The sequence below is a fragment of the Myotis davidii genome, unplaced genomic scaffold, assembly GCF_000327345.1.
Source record: "Myotis davidii unplaced genomic scaffold, ASM32734v1 scaffold265, whole genome shotgun sequence".
NCBI lineage: Eukaryota > Metazoa > Chordata > Mammalia > Chiroptera > Vespertilionidae > Myotis > Myotis davidii.
Window position 1 is genome coordinate 1,884,414 of NW_006296627.1, and position 27,582 is coordinate 1,911,995.

Genomic DNA, 27,582 nt, shown 5'->3' on the forward strand with positions numbered 1-27,582 from the left:
AAAAAATATTAAGCCACAAATGTAAATATATTCACTTTTGTGGAATCCATAGAATCATGTTTAGGCATGTTTAGGAAAACATACTCCACATGATTTTAAAGGGCATCCCTGTTTAGAAACTACTGATGGACTAAAACCCTCATTTTGTAAATATGGAAACTAAGTCTGAGAAATCAAGTCACACCTAATTAATAAGAGTTATATAGAGTTCAGACCTCAGCTTCTCCATAACTGTGTGCTCCATTATACCTATTCTCTTAAATATACTTTAAACATTATTGCTGGGTCACTGAATGGTAACTTTGGAGGTATATCCCCAAAACATAACGTGAGAATAATACAGCATCAAGAGAATAAGAAAACAAACTAAGCTAAATTTACATTGTGATGGTGTTTGAATTACAGTTATTATCTTTGCATCATTTAAAGGATATATGAAAATTTTAATTAAAATAGATGTATTTGTTTCTCTTCATTGTTTAAGACATAGCCATGTATTTAAGGATGACTTTGAATTACTGAATAAAGCTGTGTATTGACATTAAAATAAGTTTTGATTAATAGTCATATTTGAGATGTTTTTTGAATAAGCAGTGGAATGAATATTCATAGTTGATCCTATGAACCATTATGTGGGCAGCCTGGCAAGATAACCCAAGATCACACGGAAGGCTGAAAAGCTGATTTTCAGTTGCAGGCCATCTAACTGTAGGTCTAGTTTTCCTTCTACTCCTGGTTGATATTTTAATTATCCACCCCCCTCAGTTTATCCTTTATGGTATTAATCCAGGGTCCCAAGGTGCCTTGAATATGTACCTTGTTTGCTAATCTCAAATTGCTTAGAACCTGTCTTTTTAACTCCCAGATCTGAATTGTATGGAGGGTGCTGCTATCACTACCCAACTCTAGAAAGCCTTTATTCATCCTTTGTGTGTTTTTTAAGTAGTGATTTGTGTGGCTAGATGTTGGACCACAAGCCAGATAGGTGTTGTCCTCATGGGTGGGACTCCAGCTTTCCTACTGCCTCAGTGTTGGTCACTGTGCTTTGATCCGTTTAATAACTTGAGCTTTGCATTATCTTGATAAAAGGACGGATTGCAATGAAGTTTGAAAACCACTGCTGTAGAGATCTCCCCACACTTTCTCTGCCATTTCTTGTTGTTTTCCTCCTAACAAAGGGCCTGTTTTACTCAGCATGTGTCTCCAGATGCCTAGTCTTTTATCTTCCTCAGAGGAAGAAATGTCATCTCTTGCTGGTATCTTGATTCCTCGGGTTTTTCCTGATTCCTTAGAGACTTGTTGCCATAGCAATCTTCTCTTCTGATATATCAAACAGGTACCTTTTAGACAAGTTTTGCTTGTCTCACTTTTTGTTTTAAAAACCAGCACATGTCAGTTATTCACATAAATTTTAATTTATGTCTTCTTTTGAAAATCCAAATGATCTCTTAACGCTGGGCCCAACCTGCCTGTAGGGCAGCAATCAGCTGGAATTGTGGGCCAGTTGCCCTTTAAATGGCCTTGCCCTGTCCAGGGTGGCACAGCCCTCCCCACTCACAGTGTGCATGTGCATATACTTCTATTAGGCTCTCTTCACTCACTTGAGTAGCGTGCTTGGCCCCTGAGGACCGCTGAGTTTGCATCCACTATTATCCTTTGCATCCACTATTTAATGATTTTTAAAATATAAGAAACACATCTGGAAAGAAATTCTGTTTCATTTGTAGGGACTGTAGAGCCTTTTATCATTTGGATATGCCTTATTATCAATGAAATACATTTCTTCTAGTGTGGTATGTTTATACTTTATAACATATTCTTCATTAATTTTGCTTTTCTCTCGTAACAGAAACACATCTATAAGTGCTAATATTAAAAACAATATAAATGTAAGATGTAGGAAAACTATAAATTACTCAAATACTTAATAAGTGATCACAAATTTGAGAGAATCATATGCTCCCTCCCACGTACTACTCCCTTCCTGCCTAGAAGTAATCATGGTCTCAATTTCTAACATTGTCACTTAATTGATACTTCTTTGGGCTTTATATACGTTGCATAACACAGTATGCAGTCCTTTGAATTTTGACTTATTACATTTGTGAGCTTCATCTGTATTTTTACATGTAGCTTTAGTACATTTCTTTTCATCCTTTGATGAGTATGTGATGAGTTTAGTTGTTGCATTCTTGGTTATTACCAGTACTGTTACTATGAATTGTCCTGCGCATGTCTTTTGGAGGACATGTGCGTGCATTTCTGTTGGATCTATACCTATAAGTGAACTTATCTTGAGACGTACTTGTAGGCTTTTTGTCATACATAAGGCATTGCTGTTTCAGGGTCTTTAGTAGAGAGTTATCCAATACATTTCTTGCTTTTTTTTTTTAATGATTTTTAAAATATATATATATTTTATTGATTTTTTACAGAGAGGAAGGGAGAGGGATAGAGAGTTAGAAACATCGATGAGAGAGGAACATTGATCATCTGCCTCCTGCACACTCCCCACTGGGGATGTGCCTGCAACCAAGGTACATATCCTTGACCGGAATTGAACCTGGGACCCTTGCGTCCGCAGGCTGACACTCTGTCCGCTGAGCCAAACCGGTCAGGGCCATTTCTTGCTTTTAAAAAAAATATATTTTACTAGAGGCCTGGTGCACGAAATTCATGCATGGGAAGGGTCCCTAGGCCTGGCCAGTGATCAGGGCCGATCAGGCCGTCTGGCTGCCAGCTGGAGCCTTCCTTCGTTCAGTGCCGCCCCCTGGTGGTCAGCACACATCATAGCGAGCGAGCGAATGCCTGGTCTCCCAGTCGAACTCCTGGTCTCCTGATTGAACTTCTGAGGGGACACTTTGCATATTAGGCATATATATATATATTGATTTTAGTGAGGAAGGGAGAGGGGGAGAGAGAGAGAAACATCAGTGATGAGAGAGAATCATTGATGGTCTGTCTCTTGCATGCCCCACATTGGGGATTGAGCCTGCAACCCAGGCATGTGCCCTGACCAGGAATCAAACCATGACCTCCTGGTTCATAGGTCAACATTCAACCACTGAGCCACACTGACTGGGCTCCAAAACATTTCTTAAGATCATGTTGCAAATATAGTAGCAGATTCAGAATCAGCACCTATACTTTATTCCTTCTGTGTATTGCGTGGAAAACAAAAATGAAACAAAAGCTATTTAATGAGATTGCAGAGTAACTATTTTTATGTCTTAACTTTTAAACCTAAACAAACAAAACCCAAAAAACCTGAACATGTTTTGAAGGCTGAACATCTAACCTTTTCATTTAACTGCTTTAAAAGTTTTTAGCCTACAAAAATTTTATAAGTTGGTTCACCTGGCTGTTTGCCTTCATTTGGCATGGTTCCAGGTGGTGAGGTGATTTATAACTATCATTTTAAAGATCATGTTAAAGATAGTTGGGACTAAATATGCTGTAAATTACTGCTTTAAATATAAAGTAAGCAGGCGTAAGCCTCCTTCCTCACTCTCCGTTCTTGTTTTCCCTTAAAAATTTACTCTTGAAAATGTTATAGAACAGATATGTGCATTCATATGCTAACATGTATCATCTTTTTAAAAAATATATATTTTATTGATTTTTTTACAGAGAGGAAAGGAGAGGGATAGAGAGTTAGAAACATTGATGAGAGAGAAACATCGATCAGCTGCCTCCTGCACACTCCCCACTGGGGATGTGCCCGCAACCAAGGTACATGCCCTTGACCGGAATTGAACCTGGGACCCTTGAGTCTGCAGGCTGATGCTCAATCCACTGAGCCAAACCGGTTAGGGCTAACATGTATCAATTTAATCGAATCATGAATTAAAATATTTTTGTTATTTTTTTTGGCTTTGCTTTCTTTCCATCACCTTTTCACATGAAATACCTAAACTGTCATTAATTGAATTCTCTCCTGGCACAACTACAAGATGATTTCTGCAAGAAGGGCTTAATGTTACTTAAATCATCATTTTACATAGCACATTGCTCCTGGGAGTTTTATACAATGCAGCTGTTTATGGCAGGTGAAGAAAATTGAGTATACTGCACAGACTTTTAGGAATATTAATATATTTTTAGAAGCAAGTAAAATATCTTATCATCACACTAGCTTGTGATCATGTATGAATGGAGAATAAGTCCATACTTTCTCTTGAATAAAGTGGAGCATCAAGGGAATGTAAGCGGTTTTTGATCATTTTTTGTGAATGTGTTTTAAGTTGTCGGGTTTTTATGAATGGTTTTGAAGGAAAGAAAATACTTCCAAGCCATTTTGAAGATTTTTTTAAAAGTAAAGAATATTTTATGGAGAAAGTGTCATCTTTCTAGTTTTAAAATTATTTTGCAGTTTACTTTTTAAAGTAGACTTTACTTTTTAAAGCAGTTTTAGGTGTATAACAAAATTAAGTGGATGGTACAGAAATTTACCATGGGTATACTCTCTATTCTCAAAATCCTATACCTGAGTGGTATGTTTGCTACAATTGATAACCCTATGTTGATGAATCATTATCACCCCAAATCTATAGTGCAATGTAAGGTTTTCATGTTCCTGAAAGTAAATACATTTAAATCTCAAATTTTGTCCTTATTCTGCCTCCAAAATGTTTCTTTTCAATGTCTGCATTTAATTCTTCCTTAGACTTTTAAGGAATAGCATGCAAAGTGTATTTTTTGCTTCTCCTTTTTTAAGTTAAACATTGAGTGTTTTAAAAATATATATTTTACTATCTACCTGTTTTTTCTGTTTCTCTGTTATACTCTGGGCATATACGGAAAGGGTTCAGTTGAGATCAAAGTCAGAAATGCATATGCTCATAGAGACCATTCATTAATGGAAATGGATCAAGTGAATTAGGGTGAGGCAAGAGTGAGTGGGGAAGCCTGGAGAACCAGAGCTCTTACCCCACATAAAGATAGGAGCTCTAGCCAGTAGTTACTATGTGACAATGCAAGCCTCTGGTGCTACATTTTCTAGTGATTTGAAAAGAATTTAAAGAGGAAATCACGATGTCTTATGTAAAACTATACAATTTTACACTAATTTTGCCCCAATTGGGGCCAAGCAAAACTGAAGGTCCAGCAATCTATGGGCCACTATTTTCATTTATGTATTTTTATCAAGCCATTATTTCATTAGTGATTAAATGTGCTGGGGACTGTTCTAAGAGCTTTATAGAAATCAGCTCATTGAATCATTGAACAGCTCTCTGAGATTGGCACTTTTATTAGCCTTATTTAAGGGATGATACTAGTAAGATGCAGACCAGTTCAGTGACTACCAAGAAGTTGACTGGGTTTATTCATTATCTTTAGGATTTGTGAATTGATTTCATCAAAGCTACCAATTAGATTTGCTAAAAATCTGACTGAAACACATATGTAGAGACATGGAGTTTATTAATGATAGACACATTGTGCTTTATATAAAATTGGTTGACATTTATAAAATAAATACCTCCAAGCAAACTTTTATTTTGGTTAGAAATAATTAAAAGGTATAAAAAAAAACGAGTAAGGAAAATTCACTTTTTAAGGATTCAGCATTCAATCAGTTATATAATTGGATCCATTCATTACCTGTGACAGTACAAATTTGTTGCACACTAGGATTTGACATAGGAATTTAAACAGAATATTGTACCCGTTTAACAAATCGGAAATAGGCAGTTTTTTAGCTTCAAAAAATATTCTCATTTTCAAAGAATTGTTCTCTCACTCTCTATACCTCTCACCTTCCTTTATTTTTTCTGGATGGCATTTATTACCAAATCTGATACATTATATTTTCAACTGTTTCTTTCCTGTTTGCCCCTCAATGGATTTTTTTTAAAATTCTTTATTGTTGAAAGTAAATTCTTTAGTGTTGGAAGTATTACATATGTCTCCTTTTTCTCCCATTGACCTCTCCCAGCCCGCTCCCGCACCCCAGCACTAGCTCTCACCTCCCTACTGTCTGTGTCCATTGGTTATGCTTATATGCATGCGTACAAGACCTTTGGTTGATTTCTTACTCCCCACCCCTTCCAACCCTCCCCTGCCTTTCCTCTGAGGTTTGAAGATCTGTTTGATGCTTCTATGTCTCTGGATCTATTTTTGTTCATTATATTCCACAAATGAGTGAGATCATGTGATATTTTTCTTTCTCTGACTGACTCAGTGGATTCCGAGCTCCAAGGTAAGCAGCTTGATTTGGGTCACAGCTGACCCAGTCCCCATAACAGTGCCTGAGTGACCCATAGTAGGCATCAATAAATACTTATTGAATGAGTGGATGAATGTCCATAGCATCAGTTGCCTTATAAAGAGACTTTGGAGGATATGCTTTTTACCATCCTGAGACTATCCAGATTTGAATGAATTTTATTAACAGAAGATTAGTCAGTCCCAGAGTGTCCAGGGCCATGTTTCCAGATAATCATATACTGAGAGTTTCAAAACTAGATTTATAGGTTAAATGTAGTGACAGTATTCAGAAGAACAAGAGTAATTACAGTTGCTGAAAATTTTCTTATTTTGTATCTTACAAAAATTTGAATCTAAATGTAAGGCTGTAGCCTCAATTGACAAGGAAACAGCATTTGACGTTAAGAGATTTGTGTAGCTGGAAGTAAGATGCCTTCTCAGGTGCTGGATACCTGGCTTCCCATCTGGCCTCTAACAGAGCTTTCTGGCGTTGGACAAGCTATTTCACTTCAATTTCCTCATCTGAAATGGAGACAGTTCTCCTACTGTATTCTGGGATCGTTATTGGAATTAGCTGAGATAATTCACATAAACCACTGTAGTGTCCGGCACTCAGAAGCTGCTATTGTGATTTTTTAAAAGAGCACCACTGTGAGACGACAAAAATATTTAAGTCCAAAATAGAACAACAGAGCTCTAAATTGCAAGAGGAAAGAAAGTGTTCAACCCCGGTCCCAGGGTGGAGCCTGGCCTGTTGGCAGTGCCGTGGACCAGGGTTGTGCGCCTGCAGTGCCTGCAGTGATGCACCAAGGATTGCAGCCGGAGTCCGCTGATCTGGGCGGGGCACAGACGGTCCATGTGCCTCCAAGACAGAAAGCTTCAGATCCACCTGTTAGGCTTGAAAGCAGACTCCTGAGAACTGACGAAGATCGAGGAGCTGGCAGATAACTTTATAGGTCCTGAGACCTACTTTTGTCAGGATACTCAGTGAGCATGCCTTTCGAGAGGAAACTTGCATAAAACCACATTTAATGGGCTGACAAACAAAATCGAAAGCTTAGTTTGAATGACTGTGGTGCCTGCTTATCAGTATACTGACAGTGTAACTCCTCCCTGGAGGCAGCTGTACAGAGGAAGCCAAAATAAAGCCAGAGGCTCCCTTCACGAGCATGCCATCTCTTGCCCAGTTTATATGTTTAAGGGCATGAAGCGAAGAGAGACTGGCATCTCCATTTCCATGACAGGAGCAACCTTGCCCGAATACCAACTGTTTGATGCCTCTGGCCGTTTTCCCCAGCCTGTGCTTGGATGAACATTCCAAGACCTCCTCCAGTGACTCGTTTTTTCCCTACCCGGCACTCCTCTGTCTTCTGATCCACACTTTTTCTTTGTATATTTTACGACTTGCAGCCTGGGAGCCCATCTTGACCAAAGGGAGTATTTTTTTTCTCTCTTAAAATGACAAAGGTGCGACTTGTTTTCTGAAATTAGCCAACTAATTAATTCATTTGTACAAACTGTAAAAATGTGATTCCCTTTCCTCCTCTACCCAGTCTATAAACACATGTACCCTTTGATCTGACTATTCTACTTCTAGAAATTTTTCCTACAGGGAAACTCAGGCAGCATAAAATTGTTTATAGCAGAGAAAAATGAGAAACTGACTAATTTGTTTGCTCCCTAGTCCACTCTTCTCTTTAGTTAGAGACAGGGCTCAGCCCTCACAGATGCTGTGTTACTGGACCAGCTTGTACACAAGACAGTGGGAATGTAAGCATCCACCTCTCCTTGATCAGTGCTTTCTTCCAACCCTTGAAATGAATGATTAAAACTGCAACCACATGGTTTATCATCTGTCAGGACCGTAATTATGGGGGTGAAATAGGTGTCCAGGGTCCACAAAGCACTGAGTGCTTTGGCTCAGTGTGGCTCTTTAGTACGTTACTCAGATGCTGTTCCTTATGAGTTCTTGCCTTTGTTGCCTGTGGTATAGCCTTCCCTATATTCTTCCCCAGACCTTCCCCTAAGACGGGCTTCAGTAGACTACATGTGGGTTATGACTTCTTTTACATACTTTATTTGTATGCTTTTTTCTCTTTTATTATAATGTCTTTGGTTGGAAAGGGATCCTGGAAGCAGAGGAGCAACCTTAGTTGCATCCATTACTTCTGGTCAAATAGATTTTGCTTTGGGCGTAACAAATATACACATGCTGCAGTTTCCCCAGCCTTCCTTTGTCTTAAAAAAAAAAAAAGAAGTCTTGATGACCTCTGAATTCATTGACATTCTGTTTCTTTCTAACGTGCTATGATATATTCCCCTTCTCCAATACAATGAATTCTTCTTTTGATATGTGCCCACTCATGTCTTGAATGACTGATTAAATAAATTATGGCCCAGCTGTTCTATGTAATTTAAAATGTCTGTCTGTATGTACTGACATGGAGGGCAATCTCTAGTGAAAAAATGCAAGTTGCAGCATAACATATTTAGAAAAAGTCTGTTTTTATGTTAAAAAAAAAAAAAGAACCTTCCCCATACCACAAATAGTAAACTCATGAACCAACTCTGTGTATATAATATGTAGCTATGCATCATGAAAGGTCAGTAAGATTAAAGCCCAGACCCTTCACAAAACCAAAAACATTTCCTCTTTTGAGTGTCATGGATCTTTTTGTGAATCCCAGTGATAAAAAATTAACCCTATTAAAAATATGTATATACAGCAGGATCTCAAATAGGTTCAATGTTGTCTCATTATAACATTGATGAGATATGCCTTAGGAATTTAACTCTTGTTTATATCAGTTAGCCTATGATAAAATTGGTTTCATTAAACATCGTTTCATTTAACTAAGTCTCGGAACCTATTGATGACATTGAGGATTTATGTATACAGAATATTTTGCCTACAGTTTTAAGGAGTTCAGGGGCTACTCTAATAACTGGTTTGGATCCAATGAATGTGTATTAATATTATAGCCTAATAGCCAGTCTTATTTTGGCTATTTTTAAGTACTAATTTTTACCTACATGCTACCTACATTCTAATAATATCTATGGAATTTCTACAACATTACTTTGAGGCAACTTGTAAGGGCAATGGAAACGACACTGTCTGCTACAGAGAAATTTGTTAATATAAAAGGCTTAGTTCGCTTATGCTTCCTTGAACTTTTTATTTAAAGGGCCATATTGTCCAAATAGTTCTCCTAAATTCTGAGAAGGCAGTTTTATTATGTATTGTCAGACTAACAAACATGGTTTAAGGCCAAATTTGTGATATGATAGTTACATTTTTTATATGCTATATATATTTTATAGTAAGCTGGTCCTCAAGACAATCAGTACTAGGAGCATAATTTTACTATTTTAAATTATTATAGAGGCTGATGATATATGTTTGTGTATTTATATTATGTTATTGTGCTTAGCTATTATTGATATTAGTAATAGAAATTCCAATTATAAAATTGTTTCTGTGGAAATCTACTTTTCAATATCTGTTTGGTACACTTTCTGGAAATGCTTTGGGCAAAGAATGGAGTTGCTTATATATCTTTAACATGAAACTCAATAAGTAACCAAGAGCTTGTTTTGCCCCTAAAAAGCTTCAAATATTTTATTTATTTAGACTTGTAGACTACAAATAAAGCTATCCCTTCTTAAACTAAGGCTTAAGTTACAGCATTTTATCAGCCTTTATTATGCAATTTGTATCAAAGACAATTGTGTGCTTAATTTAAAAAATGATTTACAATGATCTGAGCTCTGGAAGAGAACCCCAAGGCCTACCTACTGCATCTTTGGCTCTGCTGTCAAAGCTTCTCAAATAATGGCAACGAATTCCTCTGCGGGACATTCCCCTATAGGTTCTTGCACTGTGCAAGAACAGTTGGTTTAGCAAACAGTTGGTTTGCTAAAGCTTATGGTCTTTCCTGGGAGCAGCAGCGCCCAGTCACAGAGAGCAAACTCAGCACCCAGATCTTGGTTTTTAGATTCTGTTTTCTAATAAAGGATCCAGAGCTCCTTGGAGAAATGGCTAGTTTCAGGGCTGGGGCAGATAGATTAGAAGATGAACCTGGAATATCTTGTGCCAGAATGCAAGAAAATAGTCAAAGACAAATGCAGGCATGTCAAAAAGATACAGAAGCCAGCTTCAAGGGACTCTGTCCCATGAACCATATCTGGACAAATTTAACGTTAAAATTGAAAGGAGAGAAACAAATTATAATCTATTGAATAAAATAGGAAACTATGAGCTCATACTAATAATGATAAATACGTGCATAATAAATAGAAATTTTGATGAGGATTTTATGTAGTCTTAAAATATCTCCCCACAAAATACTAAAATATTTGTTAACTGTACAGTGTTGGTATAATGGTGAGCATAGCTGCCTTCCAAAATACTTGTTAATCACAAAGGGAAAAATAGTAACTTCACAGTGGAGGAGCCTGGGAGACACCACCTTAATAAGAAATCAAAGTTATCATCAGTAATGGGACATTTGAAATTGTGTACCATCTGATAGGATGCAATGAGAAACACCACTTCACTTCTGTGCAATTCCCTCCAAGGATACATAACCTGAATCTAATCATGAGGACATTCTACAAAGTAATTGGCCTGTAATCTTCAAGGTGTCAAAGTCATACAGGTGAAGAAAAGTCTGAAAAACTGTTCCAGATTGGAAGAGGCTCAATAGAGATGGCAGCTACTATGACTGGTGATTCTGATTTAGATCCTTTTTGCTGTAAAGGATATTGTTGGGACAACTAGTCAAATTTGAGCAGGGTCCTTTGGGACAGGCCAGATTGTGACAATTTGGGTCAGGTTCTTATCCTTAGTTCTTAGAGAGCAGGAGGAGACTCCAAATAAAGCATTTTTGCTTTTATTTTGGTTTAATGTGTGAAAACTATGCTCTTTGAACAATTTAAATGAAAGGGGGTGTGTTTTTTTTGTTGTTGTTTAACTATGTTGACCTTCAAAGTGTTAATTGCTGTAAAGTAAATACTCATTTCAATAGTTGATATTTAAAATTTTATGGTAATTTTTTCAAAAGTTTCTGGTTGGGTTTTGTTTTTTAAAGAAACAAAAGCAACTATTAAGCTTCCTTTTTCTAAATACCAAAGTGAGAGACTCAGATCTTGAAAAGAATACTTTTCTTCACAAAACCAGAACAGAATCATATAAGAACAAAGTGACAGGTTAAAATTAAAAGAGGTTATTTTTAAAAAGGAGCTCTATCAGCATTTTTAGAAGAAATGTACTGTGTGATATTTGATTTCTAATTAATTTTAGCTATCTTTCTCTTTGAAAGAAGAAGGGAGGAATGTTATGGAGGGTTACAAAAATATCTCTTTTGCTTTCCAAATTGATTTCAGTTCATGGTTATCCTGCATGGAAAATTGGTCAACTCTGGCCCAAGTCTTATTGGTAGTAATTTCATTTTTCAACCAACAAAGAGAAGAAGTAAGCTACCTCAAGGAAAAAAACAAACTTGCTTTGCTAAAAAATAACAGGGACATATTTTACATGATAAAAATATATAAGCCATAATCATAGGAATATTGCCTCATACATGAAACTATGAAGACTGTTTTAGCTCTGAGATACGATGGTTTATTAACCAGATTTCTAAAGCAAATGGATAAACCATTGTATCTTTTCTCTCCCTAAAGCCGTGTATCTGATCGGTGGGAAAATCCATCAGCCTCTAACAGAGAAGTGTCTCTGAGCTGCCTGCCTCCCACTCCTGCTGTTGCCTCTCTCCCTTAGGGCGTCTTCTCTAGTGGGGCTCAGGCAGCAGCTGCTATACCCTCTCCCTACCCCGCATCACATTTTATAACAGGCCATGTGCCCTCTCCTCTGCCACTAGCATTTCGCAAGTGTGACCTTGTCACTTCCTAGCTTAAGCGCCTCTGCTAAGTACTTATAACACCCAGGATGGAGTATAAGCTTATTTACAGGGCCCTGTGCTTAGAAGGGCCCGGACTTGATTAAATGCTCTGCTGTCAGCATCTTGAAATTCTTAATACTTTTTGGAGAGGGGGCTTGCCTTTTTATTTTGCACTAGGCCCCACAATTATGTAGCTGGCCCTGCTTGTTATCTCGGCACACACAACCTCCACCAGCTTTCTTCTACAGTTTTTTCTTCTCATTTCTCCCTGTGTACCACATACTCTATCCACAGGGATTCTTTCAACATGTTGCGCCTTTCCTCCACTTTCTGCCTTTGCCAAACTCCCCATTCTCTGCAAGCCTGATTGTTCCTCAAGGACACAATGCAAATGTCACCTCTTATTTAAAATCCCACTCTGCAGGAATGAGCTGCTTTTTCTTTGCATGCTTTGTTCCTATTTGTTAGAGCAACAGTTGGGTTCACACATAACTCCTTCACCAAAAGGTGTGGCTAAAAGTAGTATATCATGACCATTGATTCCATGGATGATGCTGTAATAAATAAATAAATAAATAAATACATCACTTTTTTAAAGGCAGAGTTGGATGTGCATATCTTTATTTGAAAAAAGATATGTATCTGATGCAAAGAGGAAAGAGTTATACAAATAATGCCTACCATAGCTTGTGCTATTTAGGGAAAAAAGCAACTATATGTGATGTCCTCATCTTTGTAGACATTGGCAGATATAAGAAAGCATCTATCTGTATAAGACTCTACAGTTTCTTAAAGTACATTCTCATGTTCTATAACATGTAATCCTCATAAGAGCTCTGAAGGGTGGGTGTTATTTCTTATAGTAATAGTGTTCCTGAAGGGCTTCAACCTTCATGCCATGGTTTTTCAAACAAGCTTTGCGTCTTAGTCAACTTGAGCTGCAGTAACAAAATATCATAGTCTGGGCACCCTCACGAGCAGACATCTCACTAGAGGCCCGATGCATGAAATCTGTGCAGGGGTTCAGCCCCACCGCTGTGGCGGCTGCCTCTGCCTCGGCCCCTGCCACTGAAGCTTTGTCCAGAAGGTCATCCGGGAGGACATCTAGTCTAATTAGCATATTATGCTTTTATGATTATAGATGTTTTTGGAGACTGGGAAGTCCTGGCAGATTCAGTTTCTGGTGAAGGCCCACTTTCTGGATTGTAGATGGCTGCCTTCTCACTATTTGCTCACATGGCCTTTCCTTGGTGCATGTGAGTGGGCAGAGAGCTCTCTCTGACTCCCTCTTATTGTAAGGGCACTAATTCCATCATGAGGGCCTCACCTTCATGACTTCCTCTAAGCCTAATTACCTCCCAAAGGCTGCACCTTCAAATACCATCACATTGAGGTTTAGTCCTTCAACATACAAATTTTAGGGAGACACAGACATTCAGTCCATAACACTCTGCTTCCATAGTATTAACAAAATCATATTGGATCTTAACTATAGTAATGTGAGGAATGTTTTTTGCATTTTTCTCATCTCAAAAAATAAAATTCAGATGTTTCCATTGGCAGGCCTCCCCTGCCCCCCCCCCCCCCCAAAGTGTAGAAAATATACATCCTTACGTGAAAATTTCTTCAAAGGTGCCTTGTCCAAGGGTCTAAAGTGTCTGAACCAAGGGTAGAACTTGGGGCTTTCAAAAAGTGGGTCCTATTCATGCCCTATCAGTGGAACAGATTCACATGGTATAAGGTTTTTATTTATTACAGATGGTTGTTCTAGTTAAATAGGTTATAATGAATAAAATATAATAACCTTGACTTAAACAGCGGTTCTCAACCTATGGGTCGCGACCCCTTTGGGGGTCGAACGACCCTTTCACAAGGGCCGCCTAAGACCATCGGAAAACACATATATAATTACATATTGTTTTTGTGATTAATCACTATGCTTTAATTATGTTCAATTTGTAACAATGAAATTGGGGGTCACCACAACATGAGGAACTGTATTAAAGGGTTGAGGCATTAGGAAGGTTGAGAACCACTGGCTTATAAGAAAGCTACTTGGTTTGAGATAGAATCCTGATAATGCTATGATCAATTTTTTATTTGACTGAAAGTGGGTCTCTTCATGAGATTAAAATTATCATTAATATATTTTCAAGGACAATGTAGAAAAGAAATGGAACATTATTTGTTTAGCATATCTGATCTTTATAATTAAATATGCCTTTAAAAATGGAGTCAGATAAATTATTACCTCCTAGAGCACAGTCACCTTTTCTCCAGAGCTTCATTAGGGAGGTGTCTCACCCCAAGGAGTAGGGAGTGGAGGGAGATGGTAAAGCCTCTTTGAAATAAAGAAAATAAGAAAAAGAGGGAAGTGAAGAGAATTTTTGTTTGTTTTCTCCTTAAAGTTAGAGAAACTACAAAAGATTCGTACTTTTTACATCTCTGATTATTGGAAAACATTTTCTACAAAAATGGAGGAGTTTTTAAAAGCCTGCAATATGTTTTTATAGTTATAAATAGATTTGAATGAGTTTAGATTTAAGAAGATACAATTGGTAGGCATTGAATATAGGACTATTTCTCCAAGAGTCTCTCCTTTCTCCCTAATTATCTTTTTTCAGGACAGGGTAAAGAGAGAGGGGCCCATACCTTAAATACCTTTAACCAACATTTCCATGCCCTTGAGTTAAGCTCCTGGATGGTTTCTGAGGTTTCTTATAATTATAAAATGTTTCTATTTTTATGAGAATAGACGTGTCCTTGTAGGACAGATGGAAGAACTGAGTTGTTTCTCAATTTATCTTAATGCTTAAACATGCTTATAGCAAGTACTTTACGTTATATTGTATCTCATATAGACATCTCTTACCAGCAATGTAATTTTATTTCTATAGGGAAGAGTTCAAGAAGTATTGAGAAGATGATGTTAATAAGTTAGTCGTCTTGGCCTAGATGCATTTACTCAATCAACAAACATTGAGTGACCTCTGTTATATATGCCAAGCATTGTGCTAGGTGCTGGGAACACAGAGATGACAAAAAAATGATCTATGTTTGTTAGGAAATAGGGCTCTTTGAATAATAGAGTATGGTAAGCATTTAATAAGGTTATATGGAAGCTTTGTCTCTAGGAACACAGCCAACAGAGTAAATAGCTTAACCTTGGAGAAAATGGGAATTGTAAAAAATCGGTCCACAGAGATGGTGGCACAATGTGAATCTTAAATAATGAAAGTTTTAATACGGAAAAGATGGGGAAGGGTAAATGTGACAAACTTTCATAATGGATAGTACCTAAAATTTAGGGGAAAAAACAAATAGTTTATTTGGAGCAGATGTAGGGACAAATGAATTAATATATTATCGTTGGTTTTTATTAATAGAAAAATTGTAAATAATGCATGGGTTTATGTAGATTAGACCTCTTTTCTAGCATTCTCAGACCTAATATCCCTAGACATCAAAAGGGGAAATGAAGAAAGTCTTTCTAAGGCCTATAAAATTATTCTTAGAGAAAGACTTAGTATATGGTCCTCACTTCTGTTCCAGTCTTTTAGAGAAAGACTTAGATTTAAGCGATAGCAGTTTGTTGAGAAAAATGAAAATAATGATGACCAGACCAGAAATATGTTAAACATAAAGCTATTCGGAATGTGTTCCTGACTTTTTTAGATTTGAACCTAAAAATATCTTAGTTTGAATACTGAGAAGTGTTTTATCAGCATCTTGAGACTACGTATGGGTGCAGTTCCTTGCTGTCAATTCCAGGCTTGACTTGGACCTAATTCAGGTCCTCTGAGTAAAAATCAGCAATGTGTCTGTGCCGGGAGCCGGTCCATCCTTGCTGTTTCAAGGGACCTGGCATATATGGCATACTGTTCTTAATATGTTTGGTCACCTTCCTGACACTATGTGTTTTAGCCAAGGTCACCTCTCCGAGAAAGGTTGTTTCCCCAGGTAGGGGTTTTCCCCTGAAGTTAGGGAGGGGATAAAACCCCTTAACTAAGTGCCAGGCGGGTAGTTAATCACTTTAACTAAGAACAATCATGCTTAAGCTACATAATTTTTACTCCCTGGAATGGAGATAAGAAACGCCCTAACCTTTGGAATAGAGATTGATAGGATTGAACCTGGTGGCTGAACCTGGCTGGAGAAGCTAGCAAGAGAACATGGACACAGAACTTGGCTGGAGATTGTGGCTAGAGATACTGGCAAGGCTGCTGATCAACTGAATGCTGTCTCTGTGTCATTCCTTCTTCGCCGACTCCGTCCACACCTTTGGGGACCCCTGGACCTGCTGGGGTTGGACCCCGGCATGTCTGTAGGAGGGGGGCACCCATTCTTGCAGGTGATAGAGTGGCTTGAGAGAGTGAGGGCCTTCATTGTCATATAGCTGTATAGTAATGAATAATGTTTGCTTTCTGTAATTCCACAATTGTGGTTATATGGTTTTCAGTGGTCTAGTAGATAAAAAGGGAATGAATGGTATCATCAGCCCAGCTATTTCTTAGCTTCATTCTCTACCATTTAAGCCAGAGTTGATTTTTGCCTCCATTTCTAGTAAGTTGATTGCCTTGAACATCTCTTATCAATCATCAGAGTTGTGGGGGTTTTTGCTTCTTAGTTTTTGGTTTCAGCCACTAGGCTGAGAGACAGTCGGCCAAGACCATCTCAGAATGGGAGGGGCATGATTGTATTTGGCCACAACTGTAAGTAGCAGGATGCCAGCCCATCCAATTTCAAATACTGAATGGTTCAAATCAGTAGGAATAATTAGCAGCATTGAGTATCTTTGCATAATGATGTGTAGTATTCTAATAGTAGAATTCTTTAGTTCTTTAATTTATTGAAGAATTTATAACCACATGATTTCTGTGAGACATTGAGTAAATGGAGAGCCTGGAGGAATGCCACATTGTCGTTCTCCATAAATTTAATTGAAATGTTTCATGCAGTCCCAATAAAAACTGAGACTAAAAAAGTAAGGATAACCAATAAACTTTTGAAAAAGAGTAATAATAACAGAGACTTGCATTGTCAGAAATATTAAAACTTATCTTAAAGCTAGAATAATTAAAGCTAGGGTATTATGAAAGAACAGAATAGTCTATAATAATAAAAGTATAATATGCTAATTAGACCATATGGCAAACGACCTTCCAGACGTCATTCCGGATGTCCTTCTGGATGAAGCCAAAGTGGCAGAGGCCAAGGCAGAGGTAGCTAGGGTCAATCAGGCAGGCAGACGAGCAGTTAGGGGCATCAGGCAGGCAGGCGGAGTGGTTAGGGGCGATCAGGCAGGCAGGCAGGCAGAGTGGTTAGGGGCGATCAGGCAGGCAGGCAGAGGCAATTAGGGGCAATCAGGCAGGCTAGCAAGCAGGGCCAATGAGGCAGGCAGGCAGGCAGGCAGGCAGGCGATTGGTTAGGAGCCAGCAGTCTCGGATAGTGAGAGGGATGTCCGACTGCTAGACATTCCAGGCAGAGGGAGCAGCAAGAGCAAAAGCATTGAGTGTATTTGGAGACCACTGTGTGTTTAAGGAACTCCTCGGGGCCTCTGTGCTGGAACTGGGGAGCAACTGTGGGAGAAGTAGGTGGAGATAAGTTCAGAGAGAATTAGGTTGTTGCCCAAGACGTTGGCCCTTACTGTGAGTGAGATGGAACTCCGGGAGGTTTGTGAGGAGAGGAGGGTCATGAGCTGACCTATGTTAAAAAACGAGAAAGCCTGAGGCAGTGAAGGTAAGTTAAGAGAAAAGCAGCGGTGTTAGCTAGAATATGATTCACAGTAATCCAGGTATAAGTTCAAAATGTTATTTATCTTGAAGAACTTGCATCAGAAGCCATTTTGCTTATTCTAATGTGAACACAAAGAAAGAGTTTACTTTAGGGTTCTTATTAAATAACGTTTTTTTCCAAAAGCATCTCTGAATTTTTTTTTTTAAAGCAGGATATCTATACCAGGCTGCAACATAAGTACATCCTATGAGACTTGGAAAAAATAAATTTGATTAAGGGGTTGTGAAGTGGCTTTTATTACTAGAGAGAAATTTTCCTAAATGTCAGTATATGGTGCTAGTCTGGCAACATACTTTGGTTTTCTCAAAATAAAGAGATAAATTTCTCCTATTTTATAGTTAATAAAAGGTATTCTTCAGCTTCCTGATTTTGTCCGCCTCCCCACCCTCCCTTATGAATTGGTGCCTCTAATAAAAGATCTTTATTTACTTGTGGTAAATTCTGCGAACCATTTATAGTGAGACATGTTGGATCAACTATATGAAATGACAGCTCTGTGTCTATCTGGCTCTCCATTACATGAGCACATATAGTAACTCACTTATGTGGAATAGTAAGTATGTCTTTCACAGCAGACAAGATATTTGCCATACAGTTAATACCCTCCGGTTTATTCATGGATTCCTACCTGGGGTCAATACTTTTCACTGAGTCTAACCAAGAACCACATCTCTTGTGAACAGGCTCTTTAGTTTTAGACATAAATCCTTTAGGTCAGGAATGGTTAGTGCTGCACACTCTGTGATGTGCTAATTTGCCTGTATGCGAATGGAGAATCATTTTGTTTAGAAACTGGATTTTTTTAAAAATATATTTTATTGATTTTTTACAGAGAGGAAGGGAGAGAGATAGAGTTAGAAACATCGATGAGAGAGAAACATCGATCAGCCGCCCCCTGCACATCCCCCACTGGGGATGTGCCTGCAACCCAGGCACATGCTCCTGACCGGAATCGAACCTGGGACCCTTCAGTCCGCAGACCGACGCTCTATCCACTGAGCCAAACCGGTTTTGGCTAGAAACTGGATTTTTAAATGAATTCTCATCAGTTTCCAAAGATAAGCTTTCTTAGTCCACTGAACTTCACAGAGTGATATGAGTGTGGGATTACTTGAGGAGAGAAAGGGGAGACCAACTTTTATGGATTGCCTCCTGTATGCCAGTAGATAACACTTGAGCCTCCCACAGAGACAAGGGATGTCAAAGTCATTTAGCAAGTAAGTGTGGAAATGAAATTAGTACCCATGTCTGGGTGACCTCACAGTCTATGCTATCTTCTCAAAAGGACTCACTAGTGCAGGCAGGCGTAAACATTATGGTTACATCAGATGAGTCCTGTTTTCCCAGGGTCTTATTTTGCGATCTGTTATTTCCATGAGCTCTGTTTGGAGCTTCATGGTCTTGTGAAGTCTTTCTTGGGTCACTTTGTAGCTCTGTTACTGTTTTGTGTGGATTTTTAAATGTAGTGACTATTAACTATTAACCAAGCTTTTAAATGCCAATAGAATCCTATTACTTTTATTTTCATTTTAATAAGATGAACTTTTGTTTTAATATATCACGCTTTAAAATACATTACAGCATAAAGACTTCTTCCTGAGATAATGAAGCATCAGTTTGCAATTAAAATCACCAAGCCAGTGATATTTAAAGAGTATATAACATTATGATGTGAATCATGTTTTATTATTTGTACCTAAGGGTTGAAAAAGTAGTCATTGATTTTTGGAAAGAGAACTGATTAAGGAACATCCCTCCAACTCTGTGACAACACTAGAATTTTATTGTGGAATTATTGTGTTGTCTTTATATCATGTCTTAGATTGTCTCGTGGTTGCCTAAAATTATCCTGGTCTAAATTTTATATCAAATTAGGGGGTAAAAAGAGTTTGGAAGGATAATGGCATTAAGTGCTTAATTGCCATATATTAATTCTCTCCCCATTTGTGTTTTCTACCCAGGAGAAAAATTCAAAGTGGAAACAAAGACAATTGCTGCTGACTTTGCATCTGAAGATATATATGATAAAATTAAAACAAGCTTGGCAGGCCTTAAAATTGGTGTTTTAGGTTTGTATCTTTGCCACATTTATATATTCTTTTTGCATATATTGTTTGATTTTTACTATGATTATGTGTTTTCTTTTTGGAGGTTAGGTGCTCAGTTGATAAAACTAGTGAGTCAAAAATTATCTTATTAATACAATTGATTATTAGATTATATTAATCTATATTTACTTGAATCTTTGTATTTTTAGTTATATTTTAATGACTATTCTTCATTTGGTTGTTTTCTCTGCTTGCTTTATCTCCAGTCTCTCATTCTCTGTATATATTTATATTTGTATCGTAGTAATCCTTTAAGGTGGAGAATGCTGACCCATATTTATAGTTGAGAAATGAAGGCTTAGAAAAGCATTTCTCATTTATGTGTGTATATTTTTGTTTTACACATATAAAGAATAAGATCTTATGCTCTCTAGCCCCAAACCAATTTTTAAAAATATTTTTATTTAGAGAGGAAGGGAGAGTGGGAGAGAGAGAAAAACACATCAATGATGAAAGAGAATCATTGATCTCCTGCCTCCTGAACACCCCCTACAAGGTAGGGATCAAGCCTGTAACCCAGGTATGTGCCCCGACCGGTAATCAAACCATGACCCCCGGGTTCATAGGTCAGTGCTTAACCACATTGCCATGCTGGCTGGGCCCCAACCAATTTTTGTCCCCTTGGGGGAGACATCACCCCTGTTGAAAATGTGGCTAAGAGAGCTTAGGGTCTTGCCTAAGGTCACATAAAGACTGAGTGACACAACTGGCATTTAGCCCCCTCTTTTCTTTTTTTTTTAAATCTAAGTCTGCTACTCTCTTTTGTCACACCTTGCTCTTATTAACAAAAAACATGATTTTTTGAGCTATGGAAGTATTGTACTTTGTTATGAAAAATATTCACCAGCTTTTAAGGAAAGAAAAAGGGCTTTGAAAAGTTATCCAAAATTCTTTGAGCCACTTCTGTGAAGAAACAGGATATATAGTTCAGAAAAACTTTCCTCTACTAAACCTTCTTATCTCCCTGCCTAAATTGGTATGAACCTGGGAATTGCCATCATCTTCTTTATCCTATCTAATAAAGTGGGAATATGCTAATTGACTCTCACACCATCACAAAGATGGCGGTGCCCACAGCCAATAAGAAGGGAATATGCTAATTGACTGCCCCACCCTAAAAGATATCAGCACCCACAGCCAATAAGGATGAAATATGCTCATTGACTGCCCTGCCCTCAAAAATGGTGGCACCCACAGCCAATAAGGAGGGAATATGCTAATTACTGCCCCACCCTCAAAGATGGCAGCACCTACAGCCACAAGATGGTGGTGCCCAATCCCCTCAGCCCCGCCGGGGCGCCTGCCTCCAGAGTCCCCCAGTCCCCTTAGCCCTCCAGGTGCCCAGGGCTGACCTGAGGCACAGTAACCAGGGCTGGCTGAGGCTTGAACTGCCTGCAGTGGCAGCAGCAGAGGTGTGATGGGGGCGTCGCCTTCCCCTGATCCCCGGGTCGCCTCCCGCCCCTGAGGGCTCCCAGACTGTGAGAGGGGCAGGCTGGGCTGAGGGACCCCCCTCCAGTGCATGAATTTTCATGGACCAGGCCTCTAGTTGGACTATAAAAGGAGAAGAAACAGAGAAAGCTTTAAAAAAGTTTTCTAACATTTCTTTATTCACAACCTCACCTCTGTTCCTCATACTATAAAAGAATGGTCCTTCATATAATTTCTTGGTAATGCAATTTAAAAACAAGTTAAACATATATAACCCTACACAGTGCCTTAACCCTGGCTTAGCCATGCCATCTTTTTCAGCTCCTGCCTGGTCCATATCACACATCACCATGCCCCACCTACCCACACTGCTACTGCCTCACTTATAGGAGAGCCAGTAGCAAAATATGAGTGAAGACACAGGTCTAGTTTTTGCCTTCTGTCTACACGTTCTTCTTGTGTCAATACTTATAATGTTGCCTGGAGTCTTTCATAATTCTTTTTTTCTCAGGTTAGATCTGGAACACCTGCAGCACCACTAACATCTGTAAAATTCTTCACTTTTTTAAATTCCCAAATCAGTAGCAGCTATGACTTATTAATTAGGATAGATACTGTCATAGTCCATCATAATCCATTTCAAACTAGGCATGCTCTGAAGAATGAAGGCTGGCTTAGGCAGAGACATGGATTGAGGAGCTCTAATGAGCGGAGACACACCTTCAACTTGTGTTCTTGGAGAAAAAAAATTTCTTTCAGAAGTAGTTTTGTTAATCACAGTTGTTCTTAGCTTTACATACATTTTAGCTCCTTTTCACTGGGTAACTTTGAACTAGAAATACTTAGAGCCGCCCTGACCAGTTTGGCTCAGTGGATAGAGCGTCGGCCTGCGGACCGAAGGGTCCTGGGTTCAATTCCAGTCAAGGGCATGTACCTTGGTTGTGGGCATATTCCCAGTGGGGGGTGTGCAGGAGGCAGCTGATCGATGTTCCTCTCTCATCGATGTTTCTAACTCTCTATCCCTCTCCCTTCCTCGCTGTAAAAAATCACTAAAATATATTTAAAAAAAAATACTTAGAGCCAATGCCCTTGAAGATGTAAAAGTTGGGCATCTGGTTGCTGTCGGACTGCAGGGTCAAAAAAGGTGTTCTTCATCTGTTCTTTTCTGACTCAATATATAGAAAGTCTACAGTATGAGTTTAGGCACAACAGACAGATCTGTTAAGGATAGGAATACAGGGCATGTGATTCTGAAGCATGTTTTCCCCACTTCTAGAATCCTAGGACTTGTGTCAGTACATAAACATTGATATGTAGACATATGGACTGATGTTTTTCTAGGCCACATATGCTAATGGAACCATTGTTTCTGTAGTCCAGCTCCTTAGTAAATTGCAATAGCAGTTCATATTATACCTCCATTCATTCATCAATGAACTAGAGATCCAACAGTGAACAAGAAAGTGCCTGATATTATTGTAGTATAATGTTCTAATGGGAAAGATAACACTTTAAAGTTACACTATAATTAAATAATTCTGATTGAATACTTATTGAGATATACAACATTATTTTTGACTTCTACTTGGTTACAGATTAATAATAAAAATAATTATAGGTAATATTTACATAATCCTTTAAAGTTTATAGCAGCACTTTCAAATACATTATCTTATTAACTGGCTATCCATTTAATTTTCTTCCTCCTCTACAACACCTGTCTCCTTAATCATAAGCTTTGCATAATTATTATTGACAGTTGTTAGCAGATACCTTATACTTATGTACATTGCATTATAATTTTAGTTTGTCAAGATTTTTGAGAGAATTATAAAGACACCTTTATGAGCTAATTTTATCTTATTGCTAGGTCATATTTCAACTCTTATAGTGTGGGTACAGAACTTAGGGGCGGTACAGGTTTTATGTTTTCTTTTTCTAATGATTACCGGGTCTGTAGTTCCTTTACCTTCTTTCTTCCCTCTCTTATCCCCATCCAGATCATACATGCCCCCACCTCTGTCCAGTAAGGGGGAAATAATCTTATTTTCCTACTTCTTCTGGTTAATGTCAATCTCCCCTGTCTAATCTTCCCTTATTTTAGGGGATTGATTTCTGGTAAGATCTAGCAATTCATATTAAGTTACAGGAAGGAATTTTTTTCTACTGATTATTAACAAAACCAGTAATAATAAAAAGAAAAATAAATCACCACAGTACACTCCATTTGTTTTGAATAACATTAACTACCGAAGTATAGTCAGTGCTTAATAAAGAAAATTAATATTTCCTGAACTACCAAGGAAAATGCTAAAGCCCTTTGTCATGAGAGAAACATTAAGTTTTCAATAAGATAAGTGGAAGGAAAACAGCCACAAATTGTGTGAATTCATACTGAAAGGTCACGGTAACTTGATAAGACTCTAAATGCATAAGGTTGAGGAGTTGGATTCTTAACGCTGTTATGTAAAATAAGTAAGCATCTGCTGTCTTCTCTCGGGCAAATGCCAGGAAACACAGAGTTGAGAAAGATTAAAAAATTTAAACTATTCAGAGAAAATGACATCAATATTGCTTTGAGTAAGCAAACAATTGGTTAACAAAATGGGACTGCTCTGATGCTTACTTGATTCCTCAAGAGACTCTCATGTGTGCTCCAAATTGGTTTGGAGGACTTTGCACAATGTATCGTGGGAGGCATAATTTACCAAGGCCAACGGAGTAGCCTTGGATTTCAAGTATGCCACAGATAATACTTATTTCAAATTACACTGCTATGAGTTTTTAACTTTTAAAAAAGTGACATTCTTTATTTTAGAATTAAAAATAGAAGGGTCTTCCTGGAAAAATATAGTTACTTAGTTTGTGATTCATTTAATAAGTAAATCAATCATAGCTTTTATTCCAACTTTTAATGCATCCTACCCTAGACCAAGAATTTCCACACCAAATGCTGCAAAGGTCTTCTGCATCCCATACTGCCATGGTTTATATAAGTTATAGAAACCAGAGAGTCCATGGTGCAGACAGGGGGACTTGTGATGCCATGCTGGTGCTGGCTGAGTGTATTTAGGCCTATTTATTACTGTTAAAAAACAAAATTAAACCAAGTAAATGTGAAGCTCTAATTGGCCCTATTAAGGGATTCATGATTTGGGCAGCATCCCATCTAGCAACTAGAAGGGCATTCTGAGTGTTGTACAAAATGGAAGGTTTTTATAGGAGGAAGTGTGGGGCAAGGGAGCTATTAACCAAAGGAAAGAAAAGATTATGTATCTGTTTATACTTAAGTTTCGAAAGCTTCTTAACAAAAGACCCAAGGGTATTATTAGCTGCTTGGGGGAAAGGACCAGTTAGCTTACAAATGGCAAATTCCCAGGTAATTAATTGGGATGGCTTTCTTAGAGTTCAGTCCCTAAAGTATCAAAGGGAGAAGATATTGATGTAGGCCAAGGAGAGGGAGACACAGGTTGAGGAAACTGTCTCTACGTTCCCCCAAGAAAGGATATGTGCATACCAGGAAGTTATGCAACTTCCCAGCCTCGATTGATGAGGGAAGTTACAGAGGGTTTAGAACTATGCAGAGCTGCAGGTTATCTTCTTGCCATTCTCAGAACTTTACTAATGAGAAATTAGTTTTAAATTGCCTTTTGAAATGTAAGTAGCTCTGAAAGAACCAATGTCATCTTCATTTATGTCTTACTAGAGGCCTGGTGCACAGATTCGTGCACGGGTGGGTCCCTTGGCCTGGCCAGCGATCAGGGCTGATCGGGCCAGCCGGCTGGGGGGAGCGCACTGACCATCAGGGGGCTGCTCCTGTGTTGAGCATCTGCCCCCTGGTGGTCAGTGCATATCATAGCTACCGGCCAGTCCTGTCATAACGGTCGCTTAGGCTTTTCTATATATAGATTGGGATTAGTACATTCAGTTTATTACCTGTCTACTTGCTGGATCAGTCACCTTGAGGAAATGACTATCTTAGTAAGTGAAATACATGAAAAAATATTTTGAAATAGAAAAGAAGAGGCTTAAAGAGAAGATTATAGGGGTAGGTTAGTGATCAGTGAGATCCTTGAGGGGAGGAAAATAGAAGGGGAAAAAATAATTAGTTAAGAGAACAGCAAAGATAAGCTTCATACTTTTGGAAGTAATCTCCTTCTCCATCCACTCACTTCCTTTTTTTTTTTCCTTCCCTGTAGCCCAGGCATAAAATGGCTCAGGCCCCAGAAGGGCGGAGGCTATTAGCCTAGTTACAGAGGAAAGGATTACAGGAGCATGATAGGATGCTCATTTCCCGAGACCGTGGAGTATCTCTATTATACTGGGATATGATTTTTGTGCTTTCTAGAGGTTTGGGACACTTCTAAAACTTCGCTTTTGTAATGTAATCAAATTCTGACCCTGACCACCCAGAGTTAGTGTCGACTCCGTAAGTTCAGGGGCACAACCCCCAACAATACTGCCCTTACTTCTGATACTACCTACAAATTTGGAGCTCCCCAGGCCAAACACTGCACTTCTGACCAACTGATTACAAATTCAGGTTTAATATTTGCTGGAACTTCTTACAGAGCTTAAGAAAACAGCTTTCATATGAAGGATGCAAATCAAGACCAGTCCAATGAAGAGTCACATGGGGCAAGGTCTGAGAGGGTTTGGAACACAGAGCTACTGGTCCTCCCCTTGTGGAGTCAGGACTCATCACACTCCCCTCACACTGATTGTTCACCAACCAGACAGCTCTCTGAGCTTCAGTATCCAGAGTCTCTGTTGGGTTTCATTCTGTAGGCATGACTCATTTCTCCAGTGACTGAACTCATTTTGCAGCCCTGCTCCCTTTTCCAGAGATTGGGCTGGCTCAGCCCCAACCAACCCTCTAGTTACACAGTTGTTCTTCACCGTGACCATTCCTCATTCTGAATCATCTTGGTAGTATAAACTCTGGTGTGATCCACAGGCCCACCAGGAATAACAAAGACAATCGTGTTACCCTGGAAATTCCAAAGGTTTACAACATCTACCCTAGGGATGTGACAAAGATCAAAAAAATTATGGTACAGCAGCTCTCCTTTCCTATTTGTTGATTGATTCATTCAATCATATACTGATTCATTCAACAAGTAAAAGATGACAGATTTGTAGAGAAACCAAAGTATCAACAAGTAAAATTTCAGAGATAGAGCAGTAAATAAAACTGATATTGTTCCTGCTCTCATAGAAGTCAGCCATTGAACAAGTAATTGGGAGTGTGTTGCATGTCATGAAAGAGTATGTTACTGAGAAAGCTAAGGGTGTTTAAGATGTTCTCTCTGAGAAAGTAATGTTTAAGTTGAGACCTGAAGGTTGATTAACCCTCGAAGGAGAGCTGTGGGAAGGGTTTCTGGGTAGAAAACAGAAAGTACAGAGCCCTAAGGAAAATGTGCTTGGCAAGTTGGGGGAACTGGTACAGGACCTATAGATCTAGAGCATAGATTGCAGAGAAAGTGGCTGGAGTCTGGAGATGAAGCAGAGCCAGATCACAAAAAGGCTTCGAAAACCAGGTTTATTAGCTTTTGGACTTTATTGGAAGGACAATGTAGACACTGTAGAGCTTTAAGCAGTAAATTGACATCATAATAGAATTTTAGAGAGATCATTCTGACTCCCAAGTTGAAGCAGACAAGAATTGATAAAAGAAGACCAGTATGTCTATTTCAGCAGTGAAACATAATATAATGATGGTTTCATATTAGGATGATGGCAATGAGAGTCGGATGACTGGAGAGATGTTTAGGAAGTAGAAACAGAACCAGAAAACAACAAGAAAGCCCACTGCATGGGAGAACATATTTGCCAATGATATCTCCGATAAGGGTTTAATCTCCAACATTTACAGGGAACTCATACAACTTAACAAAAGGAAGATAAACAACCCAATCAAAAATGGGCAACGGACCTAAATAGATGCGTTTCGAAAGAGGACATATAGAAGGCCAAGAGACATTTGAAAACATGCTCAAAGTCACTAATCATCCAAGAGATGCAAATCAAAAAATGACAATGCAGATACCATCTCACATCTGTCAGTGCGGCTATCATCAACAAACGACAAGTGCTGGCGAGGATGTGGAGAAAGGAACCCTCATACACTGCTGGTG

At 38.6% G+C, this 27,582-nt stretch overlaps 1 protein-coding gene across 5 annotated transcripts in view; it reads left to right on the forward strand.

The window, feature by feature from the left end:
* Window positions 1-27,582, forward strand: part of HSD17B12 (hydroxysteroid (17-beta) dehydrogenase 12) — a 134,320-nt gene that overhangs the window by 70,955 nt on the left and 35,783 nt on the right. For all 5 annotated transcript variants that reach the window (XM_015569495.1, XM_015569494.1, XM_006772241.2 and 2 more), the window contains one exon: window positions 19,871-19,978. In XM_015569495.1, coding sequence (XP_015424981.1) covers window positions 19,871-19,978 — 108 coding nt within the window. The remainder of the gene's footprint in view (window positions 1-19,870; window positions 19,979-27,582) is intronic.